This window comes from Chiloscyllium plagiosum, unplaced genomic scaffold, assembly GCF_037043375.1.
Source record: "Chiloscyllium plagiosum isolate Xiang-an unplaced genomic scaffold, Cpla_swu_hap1 HiC_scaffold_3, whole genome shotgun sequence".
Lineage (NCBI taxonomy): Eukaryota > Metazoa > Chordata > Chondrichthyes > Orectolobiformes > Hemiscylliidae > Chiloscyllium > Chiloscyllium plagiosum.
In genome coordinates this window covers 44,591,153-44,608,734 of record NW_028270141.1, presented here as the reverse complement: position 1 = coordinate 44,608,734, position 17,582 = coordinate 44,591,153, and the positions used below count along the sequence as shown (strand labels likewise).

The 17,582-nt window shown below is 42.6% G+C and overlaps 1 protein-coding gene across 2 annotated transcripts in view; it reads left to right on the top strand.

The window, feature by feature from the left end:
• spast (spastin) overlaps nt 1–17,582 on the top strand; it is an 85,679-nt gene that overhangs the window by 24,141 nt on the left and 43,956 nt on the right. The window contains exons 3-4 of one of the 2 annotated variants that reach the window (XM_043680713.2): nt 6,897–6,980; nt 15,461–15,556. In XM_043680713.2, the coding sequence (XP_043536648.1) occupies nt 6,897–6,980; nt 15,461–15,556 (180 nt within the window). The remainder of the gene's footprint in view (nt 1–6,896; nt 6,981–15,460; nt 15,557–17,582) is intronic. The other variant, XM_043680722.2, reaches the window with a different exon arrangement.

Below are 17,582 nucleotides of genomic sequence, written 5' to 3'. Positions count from 1 at the left end.
TGGCAGTTGCTACCTTTTGTACTGAATCTCTGATCTCAATCTCCGATTTAATTTGAACGGTGGCACAGTAGTTAGCACTGCTGCCTCACGGTGCCAGAGACCTGGGTTCAATTCCCGCCTCGGGCAACTGTCTGTGTGGAGTTTGCACATTCTCCCAGTGTTTGCGTGGGTTTCCTCCGGGTGCTCCAGTTTCCTCCCACAGTCCAAAAATGTGCAGGTCAGGTGAATTGGCCATGGTAAATTGCTCGTAGTGTTAGGTAAGGGGTAAATGTAGGGGAATGTGTCTGGGTGGGTTGCTCTTCGGAGGGTCGGTGTGGACTTGTTGGGCCGAAGGGCCTGTTTCCATACTGTAAGTAATCTAATCTAATCTAAAATCTAATTGACACACTTCATTATAATATGCTATTTTTCCATTTATAATAGCTGGTACACAAATACAGCCTTAATCTCCAGAGATTCCACATTTATTTACAATGCAATTTCAATAGGTCCTCGTTCCTTATTAGCTGGTATTCCTTTGTTGGCAAGTTTAGAACTTCCGCAGCAGCAGTTTTTAAAAAAAAAAACCTTTCCGTCAGGTGCGCAACCTCAACTACGACACGCAGCTCCTGTTCGTCGACCGTGACGGTTTGGAGGTCGCCCTCAAGACGCTGCCTGTCTTTTACCAGGACCTGATCACTGTCTGCAACATGGTCGAATTGCGTCGCGCCTACCCTCGGGCAGGAGTAGCAGTTGTCGTCAGGGAGCCATTGCTCAGGAATCCGCACCTCCGTACTCGCGGGTTCGAGTGGCTGTCAGAGGGGAGGGCCGTGGCGGCAAGGGTGACCAGGGTCGGGGGGTGTGCTGTGGGCCTGGGCTGGACCCTGCCGCAGGACATAGCGAGCGTCCAGTACGTCGCCATCCGACGCCTTAAAACGGAGGTGCTCGGACCCGACGTAGTGCACCAGTTGGAGAACGCTCAAGTGTGCGGTGGGATCCCGTCTGCGCTCACCCCAGCCCGGACGGAATTTCACATTGGCCCCAAGGTCCCGTACTTCCCGCGGGAGCTCGTGCCCCACAACCTGAGCCACCTCCGGAATTTTAATTTTGTTCCCTTTCAGGGAGTAAAAAGGCAGGCCCTGTATAGACTGCTGCTGCACACCGTCCACCTCTTCTCCCTCATCCACCGCCTGAACATGCCTTGGCGTGCCCATTTGCCACCGGGCGCTGGGGATCCCCAGTGGAGGGTTCTCCACGCGGGAGTCCTCCCCCGTTCTCTCGGGGATCTGGGGTGGAGGGTGCTGCACGCAGCAGTCCCCTGCAACCGCAGATTGCGGTGGTTCATGGACTCCCAGCCCAACTGTTTGTTCTGTGGCGCTGTGGAGTCTGTGGACCACGTGTATATTGGGTGTGGGCGTTTGCACTCCCTTTTTGATTTTCTTAAAAACCTCCTCCTCTGCTTTTGGTTGCACTTCAGTCCCATGCTCCTGATCTTCGGCCACTGGTATGGAGGAGGGAAGGCAGGTCTGAAGACCTCGTGGATCTGCTCCTGGGCCTGGCCAAACTGGCCATAAACAGGTCCAGGCAGCGGGCCTTGGAGGGGGTCGTTAGGGCCGACTGCCTGCCCCTCTTCCGCGGTTATGTTAGAGCCCAGGTGTCCTTGGAGAAGGAGCACACTGTGTCCACCAACACCCTGGAGTTGTTCAGGGAGAGGTGGGTGCCGCAGGGAGTGGAGTGCATTATTTCCCCCTGCAACTTTATTTTGATTTAGTCCTTGCCCTCCCCTTCACTGTTTGATCACATAGCATTGCCCTTTTGTGAAGGGCACTGCTTGTCACTGGCCACTCGGGTGTTTTCCTATCTTCCTGGTGATGCAAATTGAATAAAGATTCGTACGCCTTGTGTGTCTCTCACTGTCTCACACCTGCACACACACACCATGGGTGCTGGGGAAAAAATAAGCACTACCGCAGTTAGGCGGTAGTGTGGGAATTTATATATATATATATAACAAAATAAGCAGGAGTGTGAGCATTACCCTTTGATGTGAAGGGCACTACTTGTCACTGGCCACTCGGGTGTTTTCCTTTTGAAACAAATTTAAAAAACCTTTTCAGCCATGAGGGAGGGAATTCTAGAATTTTGTCCCAACAACATTGAAAGAATAATGAGGTATTTACAAGACAGGACTTGTAAGTGGTAATGCCCCCATTTATCTGCTGCCCTTGTCCTTCTAGATCTGAGTAGTTGGTGTTTGGAAAATGCTATCTAAGGAGCATTTTATGAATCTCTGCAGTGCATTTTATAGGTGGTGCACACTGCTGCTATTGAACGTCAGTAGTGGAGGGGGCGAATGTTGTGCTAATCAAGCACTGCTTTGTCCTGGATGTTGTCCAGTTAGTGTTGATGTAGCTGCACTCATCCAGGCAGTGGGAAGTATTCCATCACACGCCTGACTTTTGCCTTTATAGATGCTGGATAGGCTTTGGGGAGTCAGGGTTACTTGCTACGGATTGGGAGCTTCTTTGTAATGTAATATGGTGTGTCCAGTTCAGTTTCTGGTCACTAACCCCAGGACGTTGATGGTAATACCATTGAATGTTAAGGGACAATGTTTAACTTGTTCTCTATTGGAGATGGCATTTGTGTAGTGCCAATGTCACTTGCCACTCTTCAGTTTAAGCCTGGATACCAACCAGGTCTTGTTGCATTTGGACATGGACTGCTTCAGTACCTGACTGGTCACAAATAGTGCTAAATGTCGTGCAATCGTTAGTGAACATCCCTCCGTCATAAAGGTCAGAAGTGGGGAAGATTTGATGAAGTAGCCGGGGCGTGTTCGGCTTAGGAAACTATCCAGAGGAACTTCCGCGGAGATGATTGACCTCCAACAACTACAACCATCTTTCATGTGCTAGGTATAACGACAGCTAGCAGAGAGTTTTTCCCCCTTTATTTCCATTGATTCCAGTTTTGCTAGGGCTCCTCGATGCCCCACACTGTCGAACATAGCCTTGATGTCAAGGGCTGTCACTGAAACCTCACCATGGGAATTCTGCTATTGTCCGTGTTTGAACCAAGACGATAATGAGGTTATAAGGCTGAGTGGTTCTGGTCTAACCCAAACTGGAAGTCAGTAAGCAAGTTCTTGCTGAATAGGTACTACTTGATAGCACTGTTGAAGATGTCTTCTGTCACTGTATTGATCAAGATTAGTTTGATAGGGCAGTAACTGACTGGGTTGGATTTGTCCTGCTTTTTTATGTACAGAACATACCTGAGCAATTTTACACTGGATAGATGAGTGTTGCAGCTGTACACAATGTGCCTAGGTTGTGGCAACGTCTGAACTATTTTCATGATGCATAGCAGTTGCAGCATCTAGAGCCTCCAAGCATTTCTTGATATCATGCTGAGTGAATCAAATTGTCTGAAAAACTGGTAGCTGTGATGCTGGGGACCTCTGGAGAAAGCCATGAATGTCCTTGCAAATGTAAACATCAGTGTTTGAAGTTACCACTCAGTGCAGTCAGTCAATTGACAGTTTGGATGGTAAGTTCTTCACAAATTATATATCCAATGTTTGAACTATTGTTAATAAGTGTGTGTGTGTGTACTAATTCTTGAAATAACTAATGGTATAAGGCTCCATTAAATTTTTTTAAAGAAAAAGATACTGACTGTTTAAACAAAAACCAATGATGGGCAATCCATAGTGAAAGGTAATGAAGTAATCGAGTCCTAGAGATGTACAGCATGGAAACAGACTCTTCGGTCCAACCCGTCCATGCCGATCAGATATCCCAACCCAATCTAATCCCACCTGCCAGCACCCGGCCCATATCCCTCCAAACTCTTCCTATTCATATACCCATCCAACGCCTTTTAAATGTTCAACTGTACCAGTCTCCACCACTTCCTCTGGCAGCTCATTCCATACACCTACCACCCTCTGCGTGAAAAAGTTGCCCCTTAGGTCTCTCTTATATCTTTCCCCTCTCACCCTAAACCTATGCCCTCTAGTTCTGGACTCCGACCCCAGGGAAAATACTTTGTCTATTTATCCTAATAGCTGGGATTGCCATTAGAGAAGGATTAGGGTGTAAAGGTGGAAATTGCTCAGAACCAAGAATTGTAGGGTGCCCAGAATAAATATATTCTGACATTTTCCGAGATTAGTTTGCACCCAAATATTCATGGGAACAGTGATGCAATGAATGAGTGGTGGACCAATTGTTGGGCAAAGTGATCTTCTAATGTGTTAGACACCTTGACATGAAACATATTTCACCAAAGATAGGTTGGCCCCTCATTATCTATGATGGTGTGCTTTACAAAACACTTCTGTTTAGCTCTTTGAACCTAAGCATATGCCTACGGTTTGGAGTGCAGTCCCAATTATTTTTCATTCAAAGTATCCAATCCTTTCGCCCAAGTGTTCTGTTAGGATTTATCTTCAGTTCTTGCTACCATTTTGTCCAATGTGTTCAGCTCAGCGTCTCAATGGCTTGAGACTAAAAATATTGCATCAGACCATGTTATGGAGTTGGGTTGTTTACTGAGCAGTTGTACTGTTTTGGAAAAGTTGAACACTGAATGAGCCTATATTCCCTGGAGTTTGAAATGTAAAAAATTGCAGATACACTTGATTGAAGAGATTTCCATGTATGGGAGTCCAGAACTAGGGGTCAGAGTTTTAGAATTAAAAATTTACTAACTTAGTATGAAGATGAAAATTTTCTTCACATATAATTGAGGGGCATGGATAGGATAAAGAGACCAAGTCTTTTCCCTGGGGTCAGGGAGTCCAGAACTAGAGGGCATAGGTTTAGGGTGAGAGGGGAAAGATATAAAAGAGACCTAAGGGGCAACCTTTTCACGCAGAGGGTGGTACATGTATGGAATGAGCTGCCAGAGGATGTGGTGGAGGCTGGTACAATTGCAATATTTAAGAGGCATTTGGATGGGTACATGAATAGGAAGGGTTTGGAGGGGTATGGGCCAGGTGCTGGCATGAGGGACTAGATTGGGTTGGGATATCTGGTTGGCATGGACAGGTTGGACCGAAGGGCCTGTTTCTGTGCTTTACATCTCTATGACTCTATATGTTTGTGAATATTTGAACTCACTCCACCGTCTGTGGATCATCATTTGATGAATATATATAATTTAAAGATCAATGTTTTACTAGAATGGGCTTGATTGCTCTATTGATTTAGATTTAGATTTAGATTTAGATTACTTACCTTGTGGAAACAGGCCCTTTGGCCCAACAAGTCCATACCGCCCCGCCGAAGCGCAACTCACCCATACCTCTACATTTGCCCATATACGTAACACTACGGGCAATTTAGCATGGCCAATTCACCTGATCTGCACATCTTTGGACTGTGGGAGGAAACCGGAGCACCCGGAGGAAACCCACGCAGACACTGGGAGAACGTGCAAACTCCACACAGTCAGTCGCCTGAAGCGGGAATTGAACCCGGGTCTCTAGCGCTGTGAGGCAGCAGTGCTAACCACTGTGTCACCGTGCTGCCGTATGCTTGCATTATTTAACTATTAATTTAATCCTAATATGATATGCTTAGCATTCATTGTTTGTGGAGCTCAAAATAAGATAGCACTATTAAAGATAGTAAAGTTCCAAAATCATAGAATCCCCACAGTGTTGAAACCCTCCAAAGAGCACCCCTGTAACACTGCATTTCCCATGGCTAATCCACCTACCATGCACATCCCTGAACACTGAGCGATTTTAGCATGGCTAATCCACCTAACCTGCACGTCTTTGGACAAAATAGAGGTTATTCTTTCAACTCTTGCATGTGAATATTAGTGTAAAAGACTCTCTGGGAGGGAAGTAAGAAGTGAACTTCTTGTGAACAGCGAAGAAGTTAGCTCTAATCCTTTATACATTGTTAAATTAGATAGTGAAAGTAACTGTTCCATGAAGTGGTTCTGAAGAAGCAGATTAACCTACAACTGAGACTTGATTTTATATCCAGGAAACTCCATGGAAATGAATGTCTGTGCAATTTTAAGAATGGAAAACAGATAAAGTATAGCTAAAGACTAGAAAGTAACAAGTGCGACTGACTTCTCCAAAACAAATAAGACTTTAAAAATTACTGGCTCCTTTAGTGTTTCGTCCGATATTAATCAACGAATTGAAGTTGCTAAACAATTAAAGAGATGGAAGCTAATCATGGTTAAATTTCTAGGATTTCTAAGACAAATTTATATTTGATCAAGCTTAAATAATTGCTTGAACTATTAAGGAAGCTGAGTGAAGGTAATGTGGTTCATATGTTGATGTCTTTTTTTTTCAAAAATCATTTGGTAAGGATGCATATTAAGGGATTATTATGGCACAGGAACTGAGGTGAATGTAGCCAACACAGATGGTTTGAAGACAATGTAAGTGAATAAGGTTTAAAGGAAATTTCTTTGACAGTAAAATTTCAATTGAAATACAGAAGCAGATATGCAGCATACAAATGCACATATTGTTAAAGGTGGGAATGTAGATGAGATTGAGGAAAACTGAATTCCTGCTTTTGTCTGTAGACACAATACAAAAAGTTGGGAATTACACAACTTTAATTAGGCAGTTTGGAGTGATATGTGGTGGTTTGGGCTTCTGATACTGAAAATAAAGAAATGTAAGTGGTAGGAGCAGTTCTTATTGAGCATTGTGGATATTAAGTAAAATATAATGTCCTGTCAGAGCTAGCTAATTTCTCAATTGCACTCTGTTTCCTAATTGCCTAAGGTTGTAGATAACTTTGGTCCTTGAGCATCCTGAATATGTTCTATATTAATTGTATACTGACAAGTACCTAAGTGTTATGTGACAGTAATTCTCAATGTTTGTTTGGCTTTGTCTTTTAAATATCCAATGATCTCCCTTCCAGGTGAGCAGATTGAACGAGCCAGGCGCCTACAAAGCAAAATGACAACCAACTTGATTATGGCCAAGGATCGTCTGGAATTGCTGGGTGTGTAATACTTCTCCTTTTTAAAAAAAAAAGTTGATTTATGTGTCAGTGACTGCTGATTTTATAAATAGATTTATCTTATGCATGACTTTAATTGAGCACTGGTTGCATACACTAATCTTTATACCACTAAATGTAAAAGATAAAGGGTATAATAATTAACGTCATTAGTTTTTCGTCATCAGTCAAATCCATTATTGTGTTGGAAAGTTCAGAACAAAGGGATATATAACCTGTTTAAAATTGCTAGCCTGTTCAGGAATTGATGTCAGTATACACAAACTGCACACCCATGCTCACTAACACATGCATGGCTTAGCTTGAGGGTGAACTGTAAGTTTTTCAGAACGGAGATTGATGGATTTTTCTTCTTGAATAAGAAGAGGTATGGAGCTATGGTAGCGATAGTTAACACAAGATCTGCTCTGAGCAAATACATTGGTGGAACTCACTTAAAAGTCTGAATAACCACCTCCTGTTTCTGTTTTCCATCCCACGTTATTTCTTTTTCACTTTTTTTTTATATATAGTTGTATTGAAACCCCTGTAATTCCCATTAGTCTGTTTACATCAGTTCTAACACTCAATCCTTCACTTTGTTTTCCTTCATGCCACCATGCTTGTTTCACCTGGAAGAATGGTCATCCTGCATGCCAATCTTCTATCCATCAATGTTATTTTAAGTTTGTAACAACTGCTAAATGCACCATAGGGAAGGAAACTTGCCTGATCTGCCACTAAAAGGCCTTTTTGTGATTCCAGTCCATGCTGACATTGTTAACTCCTAACCACCTGCTGATTATGTATTAGAGAAACTAAGAGATTTGCAAAAAAAAAACAAAATGCTAGTGACAGTCATTAACTGCAGTCAACCTCCTTTCTTCTATGCATCATAATGAAATCTTTCAAGTAAGCATTTGAAGGTGGAGTAAATGGAACGGTCTGTATTCATTGACAACTTGGGTGTATTATGAACCAGACCAAACCCCCTTAAAACATTTCAAGGAAATAGCCGAGGCCCTAACTTTTTCTCTTATTTAAGGGCAAGTGTAAAGTACTTTATTCCAGATGCGACTAGGCTTTAAGCAAAACAAAATTTATTCTACAGTACAATTAGAATATAAACAAAAGAAAAATCAGCATAACTGTATTCAAATACTTAACAAAGTAATATGTTAACTATTACTCATCAATTGTTCCAATATAGCAGCATGCCATAAACACAGCCTTGAAAAAAGGCAAATTCAGCAAAACAGATTTTCCTGCCTTGCTATCTCCAGTGCAGGAGAAAGAACACCTGCAGCATTAATCTAGCAGCAGAGAGAGAACTCAAACTTTTTTGTGACAGCAGAGAGTTGTATCTAGTATCTTTAACTCCAAAAATCGTATCATCCGTCGTCATTTCCACCACCTCCAAACGGACCCCACCACCAAGGATATATTTCCCTCCCCTCCCCTATCAGCGTTCCGAAAAGACCACTCCCTCCGTGACTCCCTCGTCAGGTCCACATCCCCCACCAACCCAACCTCCACTCCCGTCACCTTCCCCTGCAACCACAAGAAATGCAAGCCTCTCTTCCCCCCCCCCCCCCCCCCCCCCCCTACTTCCCTCCAAGGCCCTAAGGGATCCTTCCATATCCGCCACAAATTCACCTGCACCTCCACACACATCATTTACTGCATCCGCTGCACCCGATGTGGCCTCCTCTATATTGAGGAGACACAGGCCGCCTACTTGCGGAACGTTTCAGAGAACACCTCTGGGACACCTGGACCAACCAACACAACCACCCTGTGGCTCAACACTTCAACTCCCCCTCCCACTCCACCAAGGACATGCAGGTCCTTGGACTCCTCCATCGCCAGACCATAGCAACACGACGGTTGGAGGAAGAGCGCCTCATCTTCCGCCTTGGAACCCTCCAACCACACGGGATGAACTCAGATTTCTGCAGTTTCCTCATTCCCCCCCCACCCCCCCCCCACCTTGTCTCAGTCAAATCCCTCGAACTCAGCACTGCCTTCCTAACCTGCAATCTTCTGCCTGACCTCTCTGGCCCCACCACCACTCCGGCCTATCACCCTCACCTTGACCTCCTTCCACCTATCACATTTCCAAAGCCCCTCCCCCAAGTCCCTCCTCCCTACCTCTTATCTTAGCCTGCTGGACACACTTTCCTCATTCCTGAAGAAGGGCTCATGCCCGAAATTTCGATTCTCCTGCTTCTTGGATGCTGCCTGACCTGCTGCGCTTTTCCAGCAACACATTTGTAAGCTCTGATCTCTAGCATCTGCAGTCCTCACTTTCTCCTCCTCAACTCTAAAAACTTCAACTTCAACAATTAAAAGCAAAACTAAACCCTAGGTTTGTGTGAGCCTGACCTGACCTACTCGTGCTGCTTTTGTCTAATTTTAAAAAAACCTCAAAGCTATTTACTCTGTTTGCCTTGGAGCTGACACCTCTTCACCAGGTTTATAACACCTCTTCAAGAGAAACTGGACAGAACAAATCCTTCTTAAAGGCACATCTTGTCTCAGGCACATCAATCTGTGTTGTAAATAATTATTTTTTCATAGAATCACAGAATCCCTAGTGTGGAAACAGGCCATTTGGCCCTGCAAGTCCACACCTACCCTACAAATATTAACTCTCTTAGACCCATTCCCCTATCCTATAACTCTACATTTGCCCCATACCATCCCTTAACTTACACATCCCTGAACACTATGGACAATTTAGCATGGCCGATTCACCTAACCTGAACATCTTTGGATTGTGGGAGGAAGCCGGAGCACCTGCAGGAAACCTGCGCAGACACTGGGAGAATGTGCAAACTCCACATAGATAGTCGCCTGAGGCTGGAATTGAACCCGGGTCCCTGGTGCTGTGAGGCAACAGTGTTAACCACTGAGCCACCGTGCTGCCAGAGTTTTTTTGATTTCTAGTTTTATCTTATAAGACCTCCTGAAGAAGTATTGAAAACCATGCTCCTTCAGTTCCTGAATCCTTTGAAAACAGTCTATTTGCTCAAGTAGTTGTTGTAGGGTCATACAGCACAGAAACAGACCCTACAGTCCTACTTGTCTATGCCAACCAGATATCCCAACCTGACCTAGTTCCATTTGCCATCATTTGGTCCTTTAAACTCTTTCAATTCATATACCCATCTAGATGCCTTTTAGATGTTGTAATGGTACTCACCTCCACCACTTCCTCTGGCAACTTGTTCCATGCACGCACCACTCTCTGCATGAAAAATGCACCTTACCTTAAACCTTTGCCCTCTTATTTAGACTCTTCCAATCGATGAAAAAGACCTGGCTATTCACCCTATCCATGCCCCTCATGATTTATAAAATCTCTGTAAAGCCTCCAACTCTCCAGGGGGAAAAAAGTCCCAGCCCATTCAGCCTCTCCCTATAACACAAACCCTCCAGTCCTGGTCACATCCTTGTGAATCCTTTCTGCATCCTTTCAAGTTTATCAACATCCTTCCTATAGAAGAAGGGTGGCCAGAATTGTACGCAGTATTCTAGAAGCTGCAACATGACATCCAAATTCCTATACTCAGCATTCTGATCAATGAAGACAAGCATGCTAAATGCTCTCTTAACCATCCTGTCTACCTGTGACGCAATTTTCAAAGAAGTATGTAACTGGTCTTTCTGTTCGGCAGCATCAGACAGTGAACTTTCACAGCTGACTGCCTCTGCTGTTTAGTTTCAAGTATCTCTTGGTCTAAGAAAAATGAACAAACAGTGAAAGTCAAGGCTGACCTCTGAGAAACTCCATATCAGGAGCTCCTCACAGTGGGGGAACAGCTAAGTGCCTTATTAAGTCTAATCATACTGTTTGTAAGGCTATAATAGTGAGTAGGGTGAATTTTCAAGGGTAGGTAGTCCAGAACTGGAGGGCATAGGTTTAAGGTAAATGCGGAAAGATTTAAGAGAACAAAGGGACACCTTTTTTCAGAGGGTGGTGCGTGTATGGAATGGGCTGCTGGAGGAAGTGGTAGAGGCTGGTACAACTACAACATTTAAAAGGCACCTGGATGTGTATATGACTAAGAAGGGTTTGAAGGGATATGGGCCAAATGCTGGCAAATGAGTCCAAATTAATTTAGGATATCTGGTCAGCATGGACAAGTTGGACCGAAGGGTCTGTTTCTGTGCTGTATGTCTGACTCCCCAGGGCCCTATCATTAATGTACTGTATAAGTAGTAATACACTTGAAAGCTGCTTGGCTCAGGTTAATCTTTAAGTCCACTCAAATTGTTTGAAGAGCTGCAGTTTTGATAGTACACTTTATAATTTATATTATTGTTATTAGATCCTTGTACCCTTATTTATTACTCTAGCTTGCATAATTGCACCGTCACACTCATGGCTGATGTCAGCAGCAATCAATATTTCCTTTGACGAGCAATTCTTGTAAATACTGTAGCATACATAAATTGAAAGCCAGAGGCAAACCACATTTTTCTCCTTGTGACACTTCAAACCATCCTGTTTATCTCACTAAGTCTGTTGCTTTAGGATATGACAGTAGTTAATCTTTAACTCCTCTATGTGCAGCATATAACTGTATATCCCAATAGCTTGCCCCTCAGTATAGATACAAAATGCTCAAAGAATTAAAACATTCTGGCTGCTGTCTCAGCTCTGTTTTGACAGTATTCAGACCCTTGCTACACCAAACAATGACCAGCGGTAGGGGGAAGTAGACCATGAAAAGCTTTTCGTGTTCAGTTGCACATCATTTATTAATCAAATATGGACCCATTTTTTTAAATCAACAATTGTTTGAAATGAAGAGAAAATGATAGAAGTTAATTTGTAATGGAAGCATTATCCATGAATTAAATTTAACCAGTAGGAAGGGAAACTGAAACTGACTGCATATGTGTCACTCTCTGCAGCCTCTCCACTTCCTCATCAGTACTTGTCCCTCCACCTATCTTTGTATCATCTGTAAATGTGGCAGCAATGGCCTTAGTTTCTTTGTCTAGATCGTTAATGTATAATGTGAATTTTTATGGTCCAAACACAGACAACTGGAATTCCAGGAGTCACCAGCTGCTATTCTGAAAAAGACCCCTTCTGCCGGTCAGCCAATGCCAGTACCGTGGCCATGACACTCTGGGCTCTTATCTTATTTTCGCTGAATATATCTTTTCCATCTGGTTAGAAGACCAGTAAAGTTAGTTCTGCAACCTTTGGAGCTGCTTACACAAAAGCACTGGAGCAAAAATAGCAAAAATGTGAAATTAAATGTCAGAACTGGAGATATTTGTTGTGCTGTGCTAAATTATTTATCATTTTAATGACATTGAGGATACACTGTAAATTGAAAGATGGAAATGGAAGTTATGACAACAATGCTTTCTGAACTGAAATTGGTATTCTTGCTTGGAACAAAGGAAGATTATAGGAACAAAACAAAAAGGGCATTCAACCTGTCAAGCCTGTTCCACCATTTATTTATTTTGTGCTTCAGATAAACCATAAATCCATCCACTTATCTTAGTTCTGTAAACCTCAAGCCTTCTCCTTTTAAAAATAGTTCATTCATTTCAGTTTAAAATTCACAGTTGGTCAAATTTTCTTTTTAAAAGGCAGTGTGTCCCAGATTGTCACTTACCCTTGCACAAAAAGGTGCTTCCTGATTTTAGGCTGCATTACCTAGTTGTACATTTAAGGTGCCCCTTGTACATTTTGATTTTGTTGCACCTTAATCTTGTGTAAATGACATCAAGTCACATATGGAGATATTAGTACAGATGGCCCAAATAAGTAGATGGGTTAAAGGAAGAAAGTGAGCTAGAGTTTGAGAACTTTAGAGAAGAATTCTAGAACATGTGGCCAGACAGCAGAAGGTACAACTATCAGCCTCAAGTGATTTTGATTGAGAAAGACCAAGACCTTTTAGAATTAAGGGATTGCATAGATCTTGGATGGTTATAGGACTGAAGGACATTACAAAGACGAGAAAGGATGAACCATGGACATCTTTGAAAACAAGGATGAAAGTTTTAAAATTGAAGTGTTGCTCAACATGAGTCCGTGATGCTTAGTAGAATTTCATGCATGTTAGGACAGCAAACTTGGATGACCTTTTAGTTCGGGAAGGACTGAGTGAGAGAGACAAGCCAGGAGTACGTTAGAAAGGGAAGTCTGGAGGGAACAAAGGCATGGATGATAACTTTAGTAAAAGATTAACTGCTGTAGTGTTGATCGTGGACATGTGATTGGCAGCCAATTGCAGGGTCAAATATGACCTCTAGGTGCCATACATTTGGTTCAACTTCAGACCTTGTTAGAGAGAGATTGGATTTGATGGGGAGTGTGTGACTTTGTGTTGGAGTCCAACGGCTTCAGTCTTTCCAATATTTAACTTAAGGACATCTCTCGTCTAGTATGAGATAAGAAAAGCAGTTTAGAAACAATAGGACGATTGAGGTAGTGAGGCGAAACTGGATACCATTGGTGTGCATGTGGAAAATGATGTCATCATTTGAGAGGACACCAGCTCTGGTCTAGCTAACTAGGTGTTTGATTAATTTCAATAATCATTATCTGCTATTCAAAATCCAAATGGTGTCAGTTGATTGCAATTAGTTTGCAGTTTGTTAAATCCCATACTTCTGTATATTTACTGGCAAATATTATTCCCTATTCAACATTTACAGAAATTATTAGATCATTATAACATTGCTGTTTGTGGAATCTTGTTGTGCACCATATTTCCTCCATTATGACTGTGACTTCCTTGGCAGTAAATATTTGGGGTATATTCATTCTTGTATTTATGTGGTGCATTTAATGACCTCAGGACAGCCCAAAGTGATTTGCAACCAATACTGGCTCAATTTGCAAGGCAGCAAAAGATGAAACTTTTATGTTCTCCTGATTTGGTCCCTATTGCAAGCTGCAAAATAAGACAACATTGGACTTGTGCTTTACTTGGGATGGGATGTGGCAGTGAGCAAGTATAATATCTCAGGAAATTTTAGACCGAGGTGGCTGGAAGCTGAACCAGGTGGAAAATTCACATTAACTCTTAAAATAAAATGATTTAATTCCTCACCTCCATTTAAAAGTGCCAGCAAGCTTTCATTTAAGACAGCACTTCAAAATGTATGCTTTGGTAAAGGAACAGCTCTTGATTTATGGTATCTTTGAAAAGTTTCTGCAGGTTGGTTTATTTATCCACTATTTCTAATTAGACTCTCTCAGGTATACAACAGTAGATCATCACTACCCTCCCTCTTATCTTTGTTTTCTACCAAATGGTCCTGTCATGTTTCAGGATTTTTGACTAATTTCTTTATAAAAAAGGATTTAAGGGACCAAACCTTGGGATTTTCAAAGCAAAGTGTATTCACATAAGTAGTCTTTAAAGCCTTAAGATGAAAGGTGCTATGCCTAGCATTGAAGCTAAACCTGCATTTTCATGAAGGTGTATTGTACCTCTGATTTACAATGAATGTGGAGCAGACAGCAGGGTGTCAAAAAGTTTTTTTGTGATTCTGCAGCAAAGCAGCATCCAAATGTTTTTTTCCCTGGCACTGTTTGATTTTTTTCTCTCTCAAATAACTTCCTCAAAGGTTTTTGGAAAAAAAAACTTCTGGCTATTTTTATTCTGAACCAGCTGCCCAGCTGTAGAACTTTTTAAATCCACAATTTGTTTCATTCTACTTTTTTAGCTGGCAATTAAGGTATTCTAAGTTCTGTAGGCCTGTAAGTGCTTGGATGCCCTACTGTTGCAACCAAATGACTGTTCTCAGGAAGTGGGTGGTGCTTGCAAGTTTGTTATATTTGAGAAGCTAGTAGTGGACCTTCTTAAACAACTTCACCAACTGGACTGCAGCTATCGTATTGGGTGGCGAGTTCCGTGTTTTTGCCCTGATGAAATTTCAGGAATTAAATTAGAGCCAGTATGTGTAGAGTTTCTAGACGATAGTGTAAGCAATGCACTTACTCAACCCAGAATGTATGAGGCAAGGTGTTTTTGTAGAACATTTGAGAAGAGACGGTGATAAACTTTCAATTGGGGTTGAAAATGGGTTTGAAACTTTTTTTGGGGGGGCGTGTGATGTCGGGAATCCTTCGTAGAATTGACTATTGGCACAAAATGAGGGTTTGAAAATTAAAACCTTTTTGTGGCATCCTCTGATTTTCTTATCCTAATTTGGAAAAACTCTTACCTAGCACCCTGCCCATAAGCTGGAAGAATGCTATTTGTCGCAAGAAAATGCAGGTCGTTGATCAGCTTCTGCTGTTTCTTAATTGCTACCCTTTAAACCTTCAAAATTTAATGTTGACAGGAACTGTGTGAAATCTCATCCCAAGTTTGTTATTTTAATATTATATCCATTCACTTCAAAACTTTCTCTAGCACAATCTATTTAACTTGTTTACTCTGTCTGTACTTATTTTGTTTTTGTTGTTGTTTGTGCCCACTTATTGTGTTGTATAGAGCAGATGCTAGCATGCGCGAGGTTTTCCAAGCCCGAGAGGGAGGTGTGTAGAGACAACTCGGGCCCGCCGTGCCCTAGTGCACGGATCCAGTCAGGTGGGTTTCCTCTGCTCAACAAAACAATGGTTTTATTAGATGGCAAACCAGTTGATTTCATTAAAAAAAATGTATATTCCAATGCAGTTGCCTTGTGAAAATAGATTGTATGCAGAGTGTTCCATATGATTAAAGGATGATATTTCTGGGTCAACTTGACAATGTCATGTTCACAAGGAGAGATGCCACATTTAAATTGAATGATGATAGTAAAGCAATAGTATTAATGTTCTCCCCTTTGCTTATTGTTCTGTGCTGGGCAAATGGGATCAACCTCAAAGTGTCCTCACATTGTGAGGATAAGCAATTGCCAGAAAACCAGATGGCTGTTATTGAAATTTTATATAGAGACAGGAAAAAAAAGGCAGATTTGGAATCCAAGGTAGACAAGCAGGAGGATGGAAGAACACAGCAAGCCAGACAGCATCAGGAGATGGAGAAGTCAATCCTTAAGGACTGAGGGTGGGTGTAAGGGGAGCTGCAGATAAAAGGAGGGAGTCTGTGGGGAGTGCGTGGGGAGAGGGGTGGAATGGTGAAGTCGGGGTAGGGGAGCACAGGTAGAGGGTATAATCTGGTTGGTTGGGAGAATGGTAGTTGGAAGGGAGGAGCTGGAGAGGGAGTTGGGTGATGGGAAGGGAGAATATTTGAAATTGGAGAACTGTGTTGAGTCCTCTGGCTGTAGGCTGCCCAGGCAGAAGATGAGGTGGTATTCCTCCAAGTTCTGGTCTTATCCACTGTGGCAGTGGAGGAAGCCTGAAGATGGTCATTTTGGAAAGCGAGTGGGAAGGGGAATTAAAATGGGTAGTGACTGGGAGGTCAGTTTGGTCCCTGCAGGCTGGGCTGCGAAACGTGCCCTGAGTTTACATGTGTTCTCACCGATTGACATCATTGACACCGAAGACCACATCAGGAGCACTAGATAAAGTAATCTAAATTGGAGAGGCTGGTGAACCTCTCCTTCAACTGGAAGGACTGTTTGGGGCTTTGGATGGAGGTGAGGGGGGTGGTGTGCTGGCAGATGTTGTATCTTTTACTGTTGCAGGGAAGGTACCTGGAGTGTTTGAAGGGGTTGTTGGAGAGGGTGGCAAGAACCAAGGATTAATGAAGGGAATGGTCCTTGCAGAAAGCAGAAAGTTGGAGGGGGAGATGTTCTTGGTGGGGTGTTACTGGAGTTGGCGGAAGTGTTTAAGGATGATAAGTTGGATGTGGAGACTGATGGGATGGTATATGTGAACAAGGGGTATCCTACCTTTATGTTTTGGGGTGGGGTGGTGGGGTTGGGGTGGGGGGAGGGAGATATTTAGAATAGTGGATGGGGGAGTGGAGGGCTGACTGACAGGTGGGGGCAAGCACAGTGTTCAAAATTAGTGGACATCTGGGATGCTTGGGCATGCAATGTCTCCTCATTTGAGCAGATGTGACAGGAATGGGAAAATGGGATGGAGTTCTTGCAGGATACTGGGTGGGAGTCTGTGGGTTATAGTAAATGTCTGTCTGTAGACTGTCACCGGAAATGGAAATTAAGAGGTCAAGAAAGGGAAGGGAGGAGTCTGAGATGGACTAAGTGAATTTAAGGGAGAGCTGGAAGTAATTTTATATGATTGAAGATCCAGTGGAGCAAGTTAGAAATGCCTATTTATGGAGCTTTAGTACAAACCAAAAAGGTCATGAAGGGTTATTGTTGCCTAAATGAGGAAAAATTGTTTTGAGTGGCAGAAGGGTCAGTTACCAGAGGAACCATATTTTAAGGTTAGAAGAATAATTTTTATGTAATGTTATGATCTGGAATGCACTGCCTGTGGAAGGGATGCAGGTTAATAGTAAATTACAAAAAGAATGGTAAAATTACGCTTGTTATTGAAGTGGTTGTCCAAAGGCACAAACATAGGATTTCATTTCATGTCTCAAGATCATATCAATAATTGTGACTGCCTAACAATGTTATTTTTTTTTTAAATTTCATTAATGACTTTTTAGGAAAGAAATTTTGGCAGTCCTTAGCCATTATGACCTTTTTGTGGTTGGC